This window comes from Carassius gibelio, chromosome A3, assembly GCF_023724105.1.
Source record: "Carassius gibelio isolate Cgi1373 ecotype wild population from Czech Republic chromosome A3, carGib1.2-hapl.c, whole genome shotgun sequence".
Classification (NCBI taxonomy): domain Eukaryota; kingdom Metazoa; phylum Chordata; class Actinopteri; order Cypriniformes; family Cyprinidae; genus Carassius; species Carassius gibelio.
Window position 1 is genome coordinate 2,237,457 of NC_068373.1, and position 20,063 is coordinate 2,257,519.

The 20,063-nt window shown below is 38.0% G+C and overlaps 2 protein-coding genes across 6 annotated transcripts in view; one reads left to right on the forward strand and one right to left on the reverse strand.

Moving 5' to 3' along the window:
* The window catches only part of LOC127943737 (gastrula zinc finger protein XlCGF8.2DB-like), a 313,695-nt gene that overhangs the window by 46,050 nt on the left and 247,582 nt on the right, over positions 1 to 20,063 (reverse strand). The window lies entirely within an intron of this gene.
* Positions 4,072 to 18,727, forward strand: LOC127943819 (gastrula zinc finger protein XlCGF8.2DB-like). Its single transcript, XM_052539948.1, has 3 exons — positions 4,072 to 4,340; positions 8,705 to 8,855; positions 17,519 to 18,727. Exons 2-3 carry the CDS (start codon positions 8,771 to 8,773, stop codon positions 18,445 to 18,447), a joined length of 1,014 nt encoding a protein of 337 aa, XP_052395908.1. The 5' UTR covers positions 4,072 to 4,340; positions 8,705 to 8,770; the 3' UTR covers positions 18,448 to 18,727.

Below are 20,063 nucleotides of genomic sequence, written 5' to 3' on the forward strand. Positions count from 1 at the left end.
CTGCTCATTCTAAATCAGATAAAGATAAAGTAGCACAGTACAGACAGATTCCATTCATATGAATGCATTAGTGAGAGCGATTGTATGAATTATTTCTACATGAAAGCGTCCCTCAAGTAGTAGTAGTGACACTGTGGGATTTAGTTAATAGCAAATATATGCTTGAACTTTTCAGTTTTTAAGCAATTCTTTTGAGAAATCACAGAATATCATTGACAATACTTATCCGTGCTGAATGATTCTGTGTGCGAGCAATCAGCACGTGACATACGAGCTGCTGTCTGTAGTCTATGTGTGTGCATTACAGTGCAGCAGCACATTCAATTAGAACATCGGTTAAATTACCTGTACAATAAGATGTTTACAATAATGTGTGTTCTCCCAATCAATTTCGAGCATGTCTTGTGGACCATTCGGATTATACATTTATTTGTAATTTTTAACTGTTTGGAAATGGTTCGTAAATGTGGAAGTCCTTCAAAGATTTATTATCCTGTTGTGCCCTCTATAGGACCAGAGACTAATCAACGTTAAGCTTAAAGTGTCATGGCCGAGCATTGAAGTCTACTAATGGATTAGTGGATTAGTTGGTGCAACTAAAAAAAAATATATATAAATTATATATATATATATATATATATATATATATATATATATATATATATATATATATAATTTCTGATAAATAACAGTAGCATGCATAAGAGGCTTTGTGTAAAGGTCTTTCTTTTAATTTTTGATAGACTGTAGCCTAAGACTTTCCCACGTTTTGAAATTAACTCACTGTAAATGTTCTTTTGTTTTTTAAGGATGTCACAATGCTATATTATAATGTAATTGTTGTCTTCGTCCTTTCATCTCCGTTTACAAACCAACATTTTATAAATGCAGTCAGTTCGCAATCCATACTTTTGTGCCACCTGGCGGTAGTTTCGCGATTGATTTTAAAACACGACTGACTTGCAGTAAACGCCGTGGCCCTGTGGCGGCAGTACACATGACAGTATTACCCATTCTGGTTGTCCATCTACTCTAACTTACAACACATTTGTCAATCATTAGCCTACCACTTATCAATCATTTATGAACATATAGTCATATTTTGTAAACTGAATTAAAACATTACTAAAATTTTAACTTATCACTAATTAATCATTTATAAATGTATAGTCATGTTTGGTATATTATTAGTTCATCATTAACTAATGATTTAAAATTAGTTGAAACGGAATGTTATTATAAACCGTTACCTTTTGATATTTTCTTTTATAGCACACTGGAACATTAGTGAGCATAACCTCAAACAAAAAAGTGGCTTATAAAAGTAAACTCACATTATAACACACCAATTTGAAAACACACCAATTTGAAAAACTAATGGAATGCATAGTCGATATAAAAAACTGGATGACGAGTAATTTCTTACTGCTAAATTCTGAAAAACAGAGGTGTTAATTAAAGGGCCTAAAAACTCTGCTTGTAATAACCTAGAACACTGTCTAAGACTTGATGGTTGCTCTGTCAATTCTCCGTCATCAGTTAGGAACCTAGGTGTGCTATTTTATCGCAATCGTTCCTTAGAAAGCCACGTTTCTAGCATTTGTAAAACTGCATTTATCCATCTCGAAAATATATCTAAATTACGGCCTATGCTCTCATTGTCATATGCAGAAATGTTAATCCATGCATTTATGACTTCAAGGTTAGATTATTGTAATGCTTTATTGGGTGGTTGTTCTGCACGCTTGGTAAACAAACTACAGCTAGTCCAAAATGCAGCAGCAAGAGTTCTTACTAGAACCAGGAAGTATGACCATATTAGCCCGGTCCTGTCCACACTGCACTGGCTCCCTATCAAACATCGTATAGATTTTAAAATATTGCTTATTACTTATAAAGCCCTGAATGGTTTAGCACCTCAGTATTTGAATGAGCTCCTTTTACATTATAATCCTCTACGTCCGCTACGTTCTCAAAACTCAGGCAATTTGATAATACCTAGAATATCAAAATCAACTGCGGGCGGCAGATCCTTTTCCTATTCGGCGCCTAAACTCTGGAATAACCTACCTAACATTGTTCGGGAGGCAGACACACTCTTGCAGTTTAAATCTAGATTAAAGACCCATCTCTTTAACCTGGCTTACACATAACATACTAATATGCTTTTAATATGCAAATCCATTAAAGGATTTTTAGGCTGCATTAATTAGATAAACCGGAACCGGAAACACTTCACATAACACCCGATGTACTTGCTACATCATTAGAAGAATGGCATCTACGCTAATATTTGTCTGTTTCTCTCTTGTTCCGAGGTCACCGTGGCCACCAGATCCAGTCTGTGTCCAGATCAGAGGGTCACTGCAGTCACCTGGATCCAGTACGTATCCAGACCAGATGGTGGATCAGCACCTAGAAAGGACCTCTACTGCCCTGAAAGACAGCAGAGACCAGGACAACTAGAGCCCCAGATACAGATCCCCTGTAAAGACATTGTCTCAGATGACCACCGGGACAAGACCACAGGAAACAGATGATTCTTCTGCACAATCTGACTTTGCTGCAGTCTGGAATTGAACTACTGGTTTCGTCTGGTCAGAGGAGAACTGACCCCAACTGAGCCTGGTTTCTCCCAAGGTTTTTTTCTCCATTCTGTCACCGATGGAGTTTCGGTTCCTTGCCGCTGTCGCCTCTGGCTTGCTTAGTTGGGGTCACTTCATCTACAGTGATATCGTTGACTTGATTGCAAATAACTGCACAGACACTATTTAAACTGAACAGAGATGACATCACTGAATTCAATGATGAACTTCCTTCAACTATCATTTTGCATTATTGACACACTGTTTTCCAAATGAATGTTGTTCAGTGCTTTGACGCAATGGGTTTTTTTTTTAAAGTGCTATATAATTTAAGGTGACTTGAATTGACTATAACTAAGCATCAAATCTATACAACAAAAATATGTTTTGAGTAAATAATTGAATCAAAGACTGAAAGCACTGTTACAGATCATTATTATATTAATAAGTAAACTGCAATAATTTTTTTTATATCATGTAATTTGTAATTTCAATATTTACTTATCCACACTGGCAGTAACGTTCCACGGGAGTGCCAGTGCAGTTAATTATTTGTATAGATAGGCCTTATATTTAAAGGGATAGTTCACCCAAATAGCAAAATTATGTAATTAATAACTAACCCTCACGTCGTTCCAAACCAGTAAGATCTTTGGAACACAGTTTAAGATATTATGTTGCCACAATCTTAAAAGAAAACAGATTTTTTTACTGGTCACACTTTCTGTTTTTTAAAAGTTTTTAAATCATGATTTCATCATGTGCTCTTAGCATTTATGTTATCAAGTGGAGTTTAAGGTAAAAAAATTGTCAACTCTGTTACCGTCAAATTCTGTTACCAAGGTAGAGTAACACTGCTGTCAAGAGTGTAACAGAATTGACGATCTGATTCCGCCTGTTACTTAAAGGGTCAGCTCTGTTTATGAACTCTTTTCACACAAAAAAAAGAAGAAAAAAGAAAAGAATATGCTGTTTAAAATCTAATAAACTTTACTGATTTACTTATATTATTTCAACAAAAATGTTTAATTGAATATTGTATATTATATTTTATACAATTATATAATTTAGAAAATGTTTCATGTTCTGATTTTTGTTATTTCTACACATTGGCTAATTTGTCCATAACAGTTATTTACATTGCATTAAGTTGGGTTGACAAACAATACCATTAAAGACATCTGTTTTTCTGTAAATTGTTTTGATTACAAGTGAAAAAGTAAGTAACTTGTGTTTGGCAGGCACCTAATTATTGAACTTAAATATGTTTTCAATAAAATACTAAAAAAATCTGTAGTGAAAATATTTTTTCTTAACTTTCTGCAATGCCAAATGTCTCTCCAATTATTGAATCACCCTCACATTAACTCCTCTGCCATCTGTTTTATTACACAGTGGTTTTAGTTTGTGAACGGGACTTTTATTTTGGAACGTTGATGTGACGTCATAAGACCGCTCCGGCGTCTGTTGTGATTCAGCTGAAGAAAGGTGAGTGTTTTAAGCGTTTAAAGTGTTTATGTACAGCCAGTATGGACTTTTCTGTGTTTAAAGTGATGTTACATGGCTCAGTGATTATTGAAGGTAAGACTGTAATACCTAACTAACAGTAATGAACGCTATTTTGTTTGATTACAGCGCTTTGTTCAGGAGTAACAGAAAAGAAGCGCTTCATTTCGCTCCAGTATCGTGATTTTGTTGATCATGAACCAGAATCACTGGCGAGTAGTGATGGACAAACGGATCTTTTTGAAACGAGTCAGTTGAGTCGATAGCTTCACAAAATGATTCACTAATTCTTTATATATATATATATATATATATATATATATATATATATGATACAAACAAATTAAATAATTTAACTGCTTTTTTATTTTTCATTTTACTAAGGAAGTATTGTAAATACTGGGAAGTATTTTAGATCGATTTGAAATACAATAAACAACGAAGAGGATTTAAAATATCTACATTTATGTGTAAAGTATTTTGCTAATAAAACAATAGTATTAATCATATAAAACCGAGCACTCTTTGGTTATTCCGTACATTAGATCTTGTTAGAGTGAAACCATTCTCTATGATCCAGTAAATAAAGGGGCTTATTCTCAAAACGACATTTTGAGTGTAGAAATGTATTGGAGGGATATATCTTATATAATATTTTACATTTTATTTATTTTACCTTGGGGAGAATAGGAAATTTTAGCAGGGCTGTTCTGAAATATTTAGCAGTGTTTTTTATCAAATGTATGGTCTAATTTATTTCTTAATATTTGACAAGGGTAGCACGACTGGATGATATATCTCAATATCACCAACGTATAATAAGGCAAGGACTGCAGTAATTTTTCAGTTGGGAAGGGAAAATTTTTACACCCGAGGGTATTTCATTAATAACTGTAAAGAATTGCTTTGGATGACAGGCAAATCTACGGAAGTTCTAAGCGGCCATGCATTATAATTTTTTTTCCTTTTTGTTTTCTCGTTATAACGACTTATTTTTCTCGTTATCTCGACATAACGAAAGTTTGTTTTCTCGTTATAATGACATGACAGTTTTACTGTTGCTATAGTAACGAACTCAACTTTGACAGGCATCTGATGGACTGTGCAGGCGCTCTTACTGTAGCCTATATTTCAGCAAATTTAGTTTCGCCTAGGTAATAAGGTCTACAATACTGTATATAAATAAAGGCTGATCAATCACTGTTGATTTTTCCAGAGACAGTACAACGAACGTTTTGTTTTTGTAATTAACATGTTTAAATGGCAACACCACGAAATTAGAGCTGCTTGGATTAAACTCACTTTTCATTTTCCCTTTATTTGAAATAAAATTATATGTAATTTGTAGTAGTCATTATTAGGCTTGGGCGGTATCCAAATTTTGATACCGTCAAACCTCCTCCCTATTTTACCTCGGTATACGGTATTACCGTGAATAATTAAAAAAATATGACGTAAGGCTGAGACAGCATCACCAAACTGTTGGCTTGTGCCTAAACCATTCAGAAACTGAATACCAAACACTAATACTGAAACAATAACAAAGTGACATGCACAACAATATTAACAACTTTTATTAGCAACAAATAGCAATAGTCAAACATAATTAAATTAACATAAACATACAGAACAGTTTTTGCGCAGAGATGCGCACACAAATCAATAAAATCACTAGAGGTGTGCACAGATTATTATAATATTGGTTCGGCTCTAATTATTCGATAAATAAAAATGATATTCAAATTTCGACATATTTTTGCTTGCCACAAAGAAAAGAAAAAAGGGAAAAAGGTCCACAATAAAACCTAATTCGGTCACTTTCTGAGATTCTCCACGGCATATTTGAAGATGTATGAAAGCAAAAAATAATTAATGAATGAATAAGAACTGCAGTCTTCTACAGTACTTCAAATATGCCATGGATAGAGACTAAAAGTGACCGCATTCAAGAACATTGTTCCGGCGTCTCTCAAGCAACGAATAAACAACGCTAACTTGGAGAATGCAGTGAAAACTCCTCTTCTCGCATCTGCCCTAGACCCTCGGCCCAGAGATCTCAGGTTTCTCGATGAAAACATGAGAGAAGAAAGAAAAAAAACTTTTTTGAACATTATCAGAACATTTTCCTTGATGCGAGACGACACCAACGATGAAGAGGATGCAATGCCCACTCGTAGGAAAAGATCTTCTTCTTCTCCAGTTCTTCAGCGATGATTACAGAGAGTCCAGCCGAGACGAGTGGGAACAGTTCTTGCTGGAGCCATGTATTCCACCAGATGAGGATCCCATTCAGTGGTGAAACCAAAACACGAAGCGCTTCACAAAACTTATTCGCTTAGCACACCATTATTTGTGAGTCCCGCCAACGTCTGTGCCATCAGAGCGCGTTTTCTACGCAGCCGGCCTTATTTTTAACAGACTAAGGAGCCGACTTTCCCCCGATCATGTTTACATGCCCGTGTTTCTTAACCAGAACGTGTAAAACAATAGAAAAAAAAAGGAAAAAAGATTTGCAGACAGTTTCAAAGTTAAGTGTAAGCTACATTCTGTACAATGGCATAATTGCTGCAGGCTGCTTTACGTTTTTTTTTTGTTCATTTTTTTTTGTTTTTGCTTTTAAACTGTTGGCTACTTTTGTTTGTTTGCGTTGTTAAAGTTTTTCAGCTACAAAACACGATGTGTAATGTTCAAGCTTATTGTGTGTAAGTTTGTTCCAAAATGACAGAAACAATAAATGTTGCTGAAAAATAACGTCTGTCTCATTAAACTTAATTTAAATAAACGAATATTCGAATATTCATTTTTTGTGAGCTCAAAATTATTCGAATGTGATATTTGCGGAAAAACGCCCATCCATAAAAATCACACTGCACGAACAACTTTTAATAACAAAGAGCATCTTATAAAAAAAGAGTGAATAGACCCACAACACTCAACCAGAGATGAATAAAAAAAAAAAATAGCCTATATATACATATATATATATAATAAATTATTGAAAAGCAATATATTTAAATAAAAACAACTTCTTTCCAGTCTTCCTTCCAAAATAGTTTTTAATGAAAACCAAATAATGAAAACCCATATTTTCAATGAAATGAAAACAATGAAAACCTCTCTCTTTCTCCTCTTCTCGTTGTCACGCGATGACAACCATGCATACACATTTTTAGGCATTAAATAAAGTATATTCAATATTTAATCCTTGTCTCCTATCTAAGTGCTTTGTTTTTTTATTTTTTTTATTTTTTTATTAACGGTATGACGGTATTGGAACTGATTCCGTTGCTATTTTTAGATCCCGCGGTATACCATATTACCGTATTACAGCCCAAGCCTAGTCATTATATGATGTGGCAGATATCATGTGTGTTACAAGCTTCTGTTTGAAAAGAGCGTCCATGTGTAGGACTACGTGTAGTGTGTGTGTGCGTGTGTGTGTGTATAGAAAAAAAACGATTACAACATTATAGAACAAAACTGAATTGAATTAGCCTATGGATTTTACATATACATCACATTTCTCATCAATATGGTTAACAATAAAGATTAGTAATAAGGAAAAGAAGCACATCAGCCTGCATCGTTAAATCCCGTCCTACTGTAGATAAACAGAATACAGTGATGTCAACCTTGGTTTTGAGAAGCAGTTATTTTATGACACAAAACGCGTCTGTGAAACTCATGCATCTAGCAGGAACTTAATACACAAAATATTCATATTGATTCAAGCATTTAACATTTATGAATTAATTAAATGTCAGTAGTGAAGACTGCACAAATTATAGCGATCATGAGGAAGGTCCGCGTACAGTAAAGTGGATAGTGTACAACACCCTATCAGTTATATTCAGGTCTGTAGTGCCACCTGCTGGCGCAGTTTTGTAACTTCTTAGAGAAAATTAATTCGTTATAACGAGAAAACGAACTTCGGTATGTCGAGAAAACGAGAAAACAAGAAGAAAAAATATTATAATGCATGGCCGCTTAGAACTTCCGTACAAATCTGTGTTATAGAGTAAACAAATTAGAATTTAACATATTACCAGTCTCATCCATTAGATCCAACATAGACCAAATATTTTGATTTACCCAATCCTCATAAAACAGGGATTTGTTTCTGTGTAAAATATATGTGTTATTCCATATAGGAGTATTATGGGGTGTAAAATTGTGGGGTGTGCACCAATTTCCATCATAAATAAGACTTGTTGGTGGAATGATGATAGCTTCACCGGAAGTTTGGGTCAATCATAGTCACATTTGAGAAGGAAGCAGATACCACCCACTTTACCTAACAAGGCTGAAGGCACTGCATACCAAAAACTCTCAGTATTAGCTAAAAACATTTGATAATATCAGGTTTTCGAAAATGAGTTTTGAGCCTCCAAAGAAAATCATACATTTTTTGATAGCTTATCTTTGTAATACCTGAAGAGGGAGTTTGATTTATTGAGTTATTGAGATTTATTGAGTTATTTATTTGCATTAACCTAGTCATGGCATTTACTTTAACGCTTGGACTCTTACAGTGCAACTATTATTGAGATGCACACAGATATTCAATTAGCATTTATTTATTATCTTTCTGTCAATTTTTTTATCATCTTAAGCTTTACAGAGCGAAAACTGAAAACTGGTGAAGCGACTGAGATCCACGGGACACTATTATTATAAAGATGGCGTTTATTAAAGTGGAGAGTGAAGACCTGAAGATTGAAGAAGTATTCAGCATCAAACAAGAAGAAACTGAGGAACAAACAGGTTGGTTTTCTTTCTCAAAGCTGAACTCATTTACAAAAAGTAGCATAGGCCTGTGTAATTAAAGCATTGTGTAATTGAGTGCGGAAATGAAGGTGAGTAATCTTACGCTGATATTAGAGTAGCCAGTCTTAACCGTTTACACCATCTGGCTCTTGATTTTATTCGATTTTCTTTATTTTCCGGGAGGAAAACTTTGAAAATGTACATAGTAATAAATCAGTTTCGGTAGCTAACGTTAGCCTGAACACACAAGAAAAAGTGTTGTGAAAAATATTGTCAGCAATCACAGACATTCACATTCGGACAGGATTAAATGTATCTGAGGATCACTGAGTTTGCTGAAAAACAGGGAATTTTCTCTGAAATGATTACAGGGGTTGAGTGAGAAAAACAAGTACAAACATAAGTTCCAGAGGTGGGACAAAGTCATTGTTATGCAAGTCATAAGTAAGTCTCAAGTCTTTGCCCTCGAGTCCCGAGTCAAGTCGAGTCAAAAATGAGGCAAGTCCCGAGTCGAGTCAAAAGTCAAAGCCAACAAGTCTCAAGTCGAGTCCAAAGTCTTACCATTTTAGTTTCGAGTCATTTCAAGTCCTCTTACCACAGAAATAAAATGTATACAAATCATGTATTTCTGTAAGATTTGTATTTATTTAAACCTCTTTTTATACAATGACATTAAATCAAATACAGTAAAAAACTGAAAATTATTATGTAATGTATTATATAACAGCATATTGCACTAGAACAATGCACAGCAGCTTCAGTCCTGTATTGTATTGACCTCATATTGCAAAACAGTTTAACTTTCAAATAGACATGATCCTTTTAGCCTAAACTTAGGGCTAACTTAAGCCTTAACTTAAACATGTCATCAATAAAATCCTCACTCCTCAAAATTATGACTTCTGAAAAACTGGACCAACGTGATAATATGTGAGAGAGAGAGAGAGAGAGAGAGAGAGAGAGATGTGTGGACAGGTGATGAGCAGAGAGTGAGTGTGTGCACTCATGCATGCTGTGGACAGGTGGAGGGAGGCCCCTATACTCCATTGCATTTGCAAAAGATCAAATTGGCCAAAAGTCTGTCAGTCATTTGTGCGCGATGGGGACGCAGAATGATGCCACCATGGCTGAAAACTCGCTCCACAGGAGCACTAGAAGCAGGCACTGCCAAGACTCGGATGGCTACTTGAAAGAGTGAAGGAAGAGTCTTACTGTTCAGTGCCCAGAACAAAAGGGCATTCTGTCCTTCTGCCATTTCAATGTAGTGACTTAGCTGTACTGCTGGTGGGGTCCCAACATCCCTTTTCTGCCTCTTATGGTATGCAGCAAACAGCCCTTCTCCTTCCATGTCCTCTAGTTCTTCTTCAGCTGGCACCGGCACAAGCACAGGCACAGGTTGCTCCGTCTCTGCGGCATCTTGCAGGATCAATTCTAGAAACAAAATGTGTCACAACAGTAGAAACAAAAGAGCCTGAAAATTGTTATTATTGTTAAAGTCAGATTAATATCACATTAGATCCTAGATCAGATTAAGATCAAATTATTTTACGTTGCATTTAAGTTGCATTGCAAGTCAATAATATTTACCTTTAACTCGTTGTGCCACCTCTGCCTTGATGTCACGGTTGACCAGCACATGGGGCTCAATCCACAGCAGACAAAAGGCTGGATCCAAGGCAGCTGCTTTCAGATAGACTGTGTCTGAAAAAGGGGCAGTGATCCCTTCTTGAGACTGGGCCATTTTCACATTAATGAAGATCCCAAGAAATCTTTTTTTCAGGGATGCCTGCAGACCTCTGACCAGGCCGCTCAGGAAACGAACCTGAGACTTCAGCTTCATAAGATGGTGATTGAGGGACAAGTCAGATGGAACAACTGCACTGATTGTAATGACTTTCTCCCCCGTGTCAAATCAGTTGCTTCTCCGAAAGGTTTCAAAATGTCCACCAACTCCTTCAGCAGATTCCACTCTCGTGGTGTGAATGACAGTTCTTTATGCCCGGACTTCTCAAGAACTGCACAGAGCTTTTGCTGATCACAATGAAGGACTGCTTTCACCTGCCGCAGTGTGGAATTCCACCTCGTGCTCACTGCAGCAGGGATGCCTCCGTGCTCCCCAAATTCACCATCGAAGATGTCTTTAAACGTTGTGCTTGTGTGGAGCAGGGAGCTAAGTTTTGATAACTTGGAGAGAGAAGGACATGCCGCTTTCGTTTCTTTCAAACCGTCTCCCACAACCAGTTGCAATCTGTGTATAAGGCAGCACACCAGCAACTCTGAAACTGAATAATTTAAAGAGTAAAACTGGAAGGCCTGTTTTTGTCTCGTGTGTTGGAGAGACTGAGATATACATTTGTGTTTATCCGTCTAGCAGCAAGGTAGAAATGGTACTTTAAAACGGACGTTGACATGATATTGGCGAGGTTTTCCATCTGAGCGTTCTACACTCATGTACCTCATATAATCCGGGTTCAAAAATCCCTATTTTTTTTTTTTTAGAATGAACCAGCAAGGGAGACGTGCGTTTACTGTCTCGTTGATACAGTAACGTTAAGCAAGTCCAAGTGAAGTCACGAGTCATTGATGTTAAAGTCCAAGTCGAGTTGCAAGTCTTTGTACATTTTGTATTACAACAGGATCTGCATTTTCATGGTGTTTAAATAAAAGGTTTTGTTTAATAAGGCAATACATACACATTTCTCTTTCAAAACTAAATCTTTCCTAGTAAAAAAAAAAAAAGTAAAAATGAATAATTTAAAAAAAAAAACATAATTAATAAACATGCAGGTATAAATTTGTGCTTCACTTGCTGTAATTGACAAGTGATTTCAAGGCTTGAAATTGCAACCATTTTAGTCACGTATGCTTCCTATATCTAATGTGTGCGACCTCAGAATATATCGGAGCATTTGTGCGAGTGCAAATAATTGTTGAGGTGCAACCTGTTTTCATTTCTCAAAAAAAAAATAAAAAAAATTGGCTGATTACTATGGATGGGTCAGGATTCTCAAATATTTCATTAGTCGATTTAATTACAGAATATTGATTAGGCTGATTATAACCGTCCCTGAGCACGTCTTACCCCCAAAGCCCGGTTCGGTTGACTAATGTGATCGCTCCGTGTCACGCTCGGACTCGTGGCTGGTTGTAAGAGGTGGACCAGCGCGCGATTCAGTTTAATTGGGATGGGGTACACATGCAGTATGAGTGCTAACACCAGAGCAGGGAACTACTGATACGTGCAGCATGCAGGAGATTATTCAGATAATTTTCAAAATATTACTGTTATTGTGTCATGAAATGTAGTTTTAAAAGTATTTCAGGCGAGAATGTAGTTGTTTTAAACTCAAATATGCGACGGCGTCTATTTAAAAAATGTGTTTCGCCGATCTCGGAGATGAGCTCCATGCAATCAGCGGGAGCTCCGTCATCATGTATCTGCCGAGAGCAGCCTCACCTCGGCTAGATCTTCTGACATTTGCCGCTGGCTTTGATGGGTCCTTTTTAGGTCCTTTTTATTCCTGTCTCTATAGAAATATTAACTTTTGTCATATAGCTCCGGTTGACTGCTCACTGACAACATCAGTCGTTCCTCCTTGTTGAATGAGTGGAGAAGGGTATTCCTGCACAACCCGAGGCTGCAGGAACATACTGTTGAATGAGTGACTCCTAGCAGGCTTCTGATTGGTTAACGTGGCGCGAATTGACGCCAAAGTTCAAATTTTTCAACTCTGGCGGCAGATGCGAATTCGTGTCAAACGCTAAATGCACAAAAAGCACCATTCGCGCTTAACGCGCTCTATTCGCGCGTCAATGCGCGAATGAGGCGAATTCGCGTCTTCCGCGCAGCGCTTAACGCCCCATTCGTGTCGCGAGACCTCCAGACGCGCGTAAACGCGCCTTTGCATTGACTTAACATTGAAATCATTCGCACCAGACGCTCTATCTGCGTTTGGTGTGAACACAGCATAAGACCAATAAACACATTTTTTAGCGAAGAGTTGGCCTTCTGGAAAATATATTCATTTACTGTACATGTACTCAGTCCTTGGTAGGGGCTCCTTCTGCTTTAATTACTGCCTCAGTTCAGCGTGTCATGGAGGTGATCAGTTTGTGGCACTGCTGAGGTAGTCTGGAAGCCCGGGTTTCTTTGACAGTGGTCTTCAGCTCATCCACATTGTTTGGTCTCTTGTTTCTCATCTTCCTCTTGACAATAGCCCATAGTTTCTCTATGGGATTCAGGTCTGGTGAGTTTGCTGGCAAGTCAAGCACACCAACACCATGGTCATTTAACCAACTTTTGGTGCTTTTGGCAGTGTGGGCAGGTGCCAAATCCTGCTGGAAAATGAAATCAGCATCTTCAAAAAGCTGGTCAGCAGAAGGAAGTATGAAGTGCTCCAAAATTTATTGGTAAACAAGTTCAGTGACTTTTTCAAAAAACACAATGTACCAACACCAGCAGATGACATTGCACCCCAAATCATCACAGACTGTGGAAACTTAACATTGGACTTGGCTATGAGCTTCTCCATCTTTCCTCCAGACTCTAGGACCTTGGTTTCCAAATGAGATACAAAACTTGCTCTCATCAGAAAAAAAGACTTTGGGCCACTGGGCAACAGTCCAGTTCTTCTTCTCTTAGCCCAGGTAAGACACCTCTGATGTTGTCTGTGGTTCAGTAAATCTCTTGACACGTCTGTGTGTGGTGGCTCTTGATGCCTTGACCCCAGCCTCAGTCCATTCCTTGTGAAGTTCAATCAAATTCTTGAATTCATTTTGATTAACAATTCTCATAAGGCTGTGGTTCTCTCGGTTGGTTGTGCATCTTTTTCTTCCACACTTTTTCCTTCCACTAAACTTTATGTTAACATGCTTGGATACAACACTCTGTGAACAGCCAGCTTCTTTGGCAATGAATGTTTGTGTCTTACCCTCCTTGTGAAGGGTGTCAATGATTGTCTTCTGGACAACTGTCAGATCAACTGTCAGTCTTCCCCATGATTGTGTAGCATCGTGAACCAAACTGAGAGACCTTTTTTTTTTTTCTTTGTCTTTTTTTAAAAATGTTAAGTTTTAAATGTATATACTTTAAACAATTTTATATATACACACACAACATTTACAGAAACAGGGCAAGATGAAAATACACAAAACATTACAGAAAGAATATGCACTGAGAATTTTCCCCTCAAAACAAATAGAATAAAATAAATAAATTAGAGTACAGTACAATCACATACAGTAACAGTAAACATAGCAGTGTACTGGCCAGGCAATACAAAATTAGTATCAACATCTAGACTTGTGATAGATGTGGAAAGAGACAAGGGGATCACACACAAAGAGCAGGTTCAAGCTGGAGAGTTTTGATAGGTTCACAAAGGGGTTGCCAAAGCTTGATGAAAATGGTGCTAGGTCGTGAATAGAGGACCCAAATTTTCTTCAGTTTCATAAAATAAAGAACATCTCTTATCCTGTGAGTGTAAGATGGAGGGTGAGGGCTTTTCCAATTCAATAGAATTAAATGCCTAGCTAAAAGAGTCAGAAAGGCTACGACATCTGAAAAGTGAGAAGGCAAAGAATGGCCAGGCAGGAGAACCCCAAATAAAGCCGTGACAGGACAGAGTAGGATATCTGCCGAGGTAATGGCTGACAATGAGACAAAAATTTGTCTCCAAAAGGAAGACCGGGCAGGACAGGACCAGAACATGTGAATTAAAGTGGCTGAACCAGAATGACACCTGTCACACTCCGAGTCAATAGACGGGTTAATGCGTGCTAACCTGTCTTTGATCAGTGAGAGACCATTCTGAAGGCTCAGGAACCCTTTGCAGGTGTTTTGAGTTAATTAGCTGATTGGCATGTCACCATACTCTAATTTGTTGAGATAGTGAATTGGTTGGATTTTGTTAAATATGAGCCAAAATGATCACAATTAAAATAACCAAAGACTATTTCAGTTTGTGTGCATTGAATTCATTTAATATACAATTGTCACAACTTGAGTGGAATTACTGAAACAAATGATTTTTCCATGACATTCTAATTTGAGATGCACCTGTATATTCATATACACTCCTAAAGGATTATTAGGAACACCTGTTCAATTTCTCATTAATGCAATTATCTAATCAACCAATCACATGGCAGTTGCTTCAATGCATTTAGGGGTGTGGTCCTGGTCAAGACAATCTCCTGAACTCCAAACTGAATGTCAGAATGGGAAAGAAAGGTGATTTAAGCAATTTTGAGCATGGTATGGTTGTTGGTGCCAGACGGGCCGGTCTGAGTCAATTACTGGGATTTTCACTTACAACCATTTCTAGGGTTTACAAAGAATGGTGTGAAAAGGGAAAAACATCCAGTATGCGTCAGTCCTGTGGGTGAAAATGCATTGTTGATGCTAGACGTCAGAGGAGAATGGGCCGACTGATTCAAGCTGATAGAAGAGCAACTTTGAAATAACCACTTGTTACAACCGAAGTATGCAGCAAAGCATTTGTGAAGCCACAACACACACAACCTTGAGACGGATGGGCTACAACAGCAGAAGACCCCACCACTCATCTCCACTACAAATAGGAAAAAGAGGCTACAATTTGCACAAGCTCACCAAAATTGGACAGTTGAAGACTGGAAAAATGTTGCCTGGTCTGATAAGTCTCTGATGATTTCTGTTGAGACATTCAGATGGTAGAATCAGAATTTGGCGTAAACAGAATAAGAACATGGATCCATCATGTCTTGTTACCACTGTGCAGGCTGCTGGTGGTGTAATGGTGTGGGGGATGTTTTCTTTGCACACTTTAGGCCCCTTAGTGCTAATTGGGCATCTTTTAAATGCCACGGCCTACCTGAGCATTGTTTCTGACCATGTCCATCCCTTTATGACCACCATGTACCCATCCTCCGATGGCTACTTCCAGCAGGATAATGCACCATGTCACAAAGCTCAAATCATTTCAAATTGGTTTCTTGAACATGACAATGAGTTCACTGTACTAAAATGTCCCTCACAGTCACCAGATCTCAACCCAATAGAGCATCTTTGGGATGCGGTGGAATGGGAGCTTCGTGCCCTGGATGTGCATCCCACAAATCTCCATTAACTGCAAGATGCTATCCTATCAATATGGGCCAACATTTCTAAAGAATGCTTTCAGCACCTTGTTGGTGTTGTTGGTTGGTTACCCATACTCAGAATTTGTGCTCTGCATTTAACCCATCCAAAGTGCACACACACAGCAGTGAACACATACAAACCATGAACACACACCCGGAGCAGTGGGCAGCCATTTATGCTGCGGTGCCCGGGGAGCAGTTGGGGGTTTGGTGCCTTGCTCAAGGGCACCTAAGTCGTGGTATTGCTGGCCCGAGACTCAAACCCACAACCCTAGGGGTAGGAGGTCAAACTCTCTAACCACTAGGCCGACTTCCCCCAGAGAAGGTTTTTTCCCAGAGAGAACCTTAGAATTAAGGCAGTTCTGAAGGCGAAAGGGGTCAAACACAGTATTAGTATGGTGTTCCTAATAAACCTTTAGGTGAGTGTATTAAAGCCAGAAACCATAGTCCCCCACATATCAAATTACATTTTAACCCCAGCAAGTAAGCCAATTATTCTTTCTCTTTACATGGTACATTGTTTCTGTAGTACATAATAAACATGAAATTAACATCAATACGTAGGCTATTTTCTAAGAGAGCCTACAGTACAATTTACTGAAAAGTCCTAAGAGCCCATTAAGTGTTTCAAACTGTGGAAAATGTGTTAAGATTGGAAACATTGCAACGTAATTTACATATACCTCAGAACAACTGTTCAGTGTCCATAAGCTCATCAGTCAGCTAGAAAAATAACTAGGTTTTTGCTGTGTTTGCGCTGTTGCATCTTAATATTGTTACTTAACCTGTCGTCTACATGATTCAACTCCTCCTTAAAAATAGCGTTTTACTAATTAAGAAAAAATGACAAAGTTTAAAAGACATACACTCTTAAAAATAAAGGTGCTTTTATTAAAGATTCTTCTCAGGACCATTTTTTGTTTCCACACAACCATTAAGTGAAAGGTTCTTTAAAGAACCATCTCTTTCTCAACTTTATATAAACTGAAGAACCTTCTTTCGCCACAAATAACCTTTTGTGAAACGGAAAGGTTCTTCAGATGTTAAAGGATTAGTTCAGCCAAAAATGAAAATGATGTCATTGACTCACCCTCATGTCGTAGCAAACAAGCATCGAAAATACATTTTGTATATACACTGTATATTTCAAGTTGGAAAAGACGTTTAGTTCCCAGATGGATTCATGTTGATAAACTCACAAAAAATTTAGACAAACCCACGACAGCACGATTGTTTTTTTTTCTTATATGAGCAAGTGGCTCATAATTTAAAATCAGCCAAAAAGATAAACAGTAACTTATTACATTTATTCAAATACTATTCATCACCGTTGTGAATCAGCTTGATCATAGTGACAGAATCCTGAAAATGTATACTTAGAAGTTATTATATACAAGCAGTCCTGAAAAAAAAATCTTATTATGTGTGCATCGGCCTGACTACTCGATTGATCTAACATCACTAGAATATAAATCTAGCGATGAGTAGATGCCAAAAGCATGTCATGTGTTCAATTTATTCTTCTTGTTTCACCTTAGGTCTGATGACACTGAAAGAAGAGAGTGAAGTTCTGAATGAAACGGAAGAGAAATATAAGCTTGAGAAACATCACGAGTTCATAACTGAAGAAAAACCATTTACTAGCTCACAGGCTGAAAAGACTTCAAGAAAAAGAGCTCAAAAGACAAAAACCTGCAAAAAGAAGAAATTTACCTGTCAACAGTGTGAGAAAAGTTTTAACCTTAAAGGAAGCCTAAACAGGCACATGAGAGTTCACACTGGAGAAAAGCCCTACACATGCCAACAGTGTGGAAACAGTTTCAATATACGTGGAAATCTTAAAATCCACATGAGAGTTCACACTGGAGAAAATCCTTTCACCTGCCAACAGTGTGGAAAGAGTTTCACTCAAAGGTTAAACCTTAACAGGCACATGAGAACTCACACCGGAGAGAAACCTTACACCTGCCAACAGTGTGGAAACAGTTTTAGTCTATATGAAAACCTTAAAATCCACATGAGAACTCACACTGGAGAAAACCCTTTCCCCTGCCAACAGTGTGGAAAGAGTTTTACTCAAAAAGTAAACCTTAACAGGCACATGAGAACTCACACGGGAGAGAAGCCTTACACCTGCCAACAGTGTGGAAAGAGTTTCACTCAGAAAGTTAACCTTCTCTCACACATGAGAACTCACACTGGAGAGAACCCTTTTACCTGTCACCAGTGTGGAAAAAGTTTCGCTCAAAAAGTAAACCTTATTACACACATGAGAACTCACACTGGAGAGAACCCTTTTACCTGTCAGCAGTGTGGAAAATCTTTCAACCGAAATGGAAGCCTTAAAATCCACATGAGACTTCACACTGGAGAAAATCCTTTCATCTGCCAACGGTGTGGAAAAAGTTTTGCTCAAAAAGTAAGCCTTATTAGGCACATGAGAACTCACATTGGAGAGAAGCCTTAAACATGCCAACAGTGTGGAAACTGTTTTAGTCTATGTGGAAACCTTATAATCCACATGAAAGTTCATACCGTAGAGAAGCCAACAGTGTGTAAATGGTTTTAATCAAAAAGTAGGCTTTATCAGGCACGAGAACTCACACTGGAGAGAGCGTTTCAGTCGGCTTTAAAACCTTAAAGTCCATATGGGAAAACAAAGACTACATTCACACTTGTCATTAACATGTGACCTGTATCCAGAACTTGTACCCATACACATAAACATTAATAAATCCTTGTATTTATATAGTGCTTTTCTGTGTACTTTAAGTGCTTTTACATTGGGGGGGCGTTCTCTCCTCAACCACCACCAGTGCGCACCATCCACCTGAATGATGCATCAGCAGCCATATTGCACCAGAACGCCCACCAAACAACAGCTTATTGGAGACAGTGTGATGAAGTCAGTATGGGGATAATTAGGAGGCCATGATGGTCAGAGGCCAATGGGCAAATTTGACCAGGATACCGTGTTTACATCCCTACTCCTGTGTTTTTTTTTTTTTTTTTTTTTTAAGGACATCCTGGGATTTTTTCCAAGCACAACAAAGTCAGGACCTCTGTTTAACTTCTCATCCGAAACACTGTGCTTTTTACAGTATAGTGTCCCCGTAACTACTCTGGGGTGTTAGGACCCACACAAGTCAAGTCAAGAGGCATTTATTTGTCATTTGCATAGTTAACACTGGGGAAAACTGGGCATTGAAATGCTTGTGACGAGGCTCAGACACACGGTGACAATAACAAGACATAAGACATAGACGTACATGGAGAGCACTGAGGTTCTTGAGTGACTACAGTGCCCATAGACAGAAAGACATGGACAGAGCATTATATGCCCATAAGTGGAAGTAACAGGTACAATAAAGGTAGTCAGTGTTTAAAGTTATGGTGTACATAAGAAGTCCTGAGTTAAAATTATGATTACTGGGGTAGAACGGTGTCTAAAATGTCATTTGTAGAGTGACGTAGAGCTACATGGAGGAAAATTAAAGTGGCAGTGCAGATGCAATAAATAAACTTAAGAGCAGCACACATTCAGATGTATTCCTGAGTAGAGCAATATCCAAAAGTCATTGTAGAGTGTCACAGAGTAACATGAAGGATTATTAAAAAAGTGGCAGTGCAAGTACAATGAAAGTAAACATAAGAGCAGCATGTATTCCAGTGTTTTTTTTTTGTTTTGTTTTTTAAGATGGAGGACAGCTGGTTGTTAAATAGTCTGATGGCCTGAAGATAGAAGCTGTTCTTAAGTCTGGTTGTCCGTGAACGGATGGATCAGAAACGTCTGCCAGATGGCAGTGTGGCAAACAGGTGATGATCAGGGTGAGTGCGGTCCTTGATGATGCTGCGAGTCTGATAGATGTCTTGTAAGGCTGGGAGTTTATGTCCAATGATTAGCTCTGCTGTTCTCACCACTCGCTGAAGAGCTTTGCGGTCCAAGGAAGAGCAGTTGCCATACCATACAGTGATGCAGCTGGTCAGAATGCTCTCTATAGTTCAGCGGTAGAAGTTTGACATGATGTTAGAGGAGATGCCAAACCTCTTCAGTCTCCGCATGAAGTAAAGACGCTGACGGAC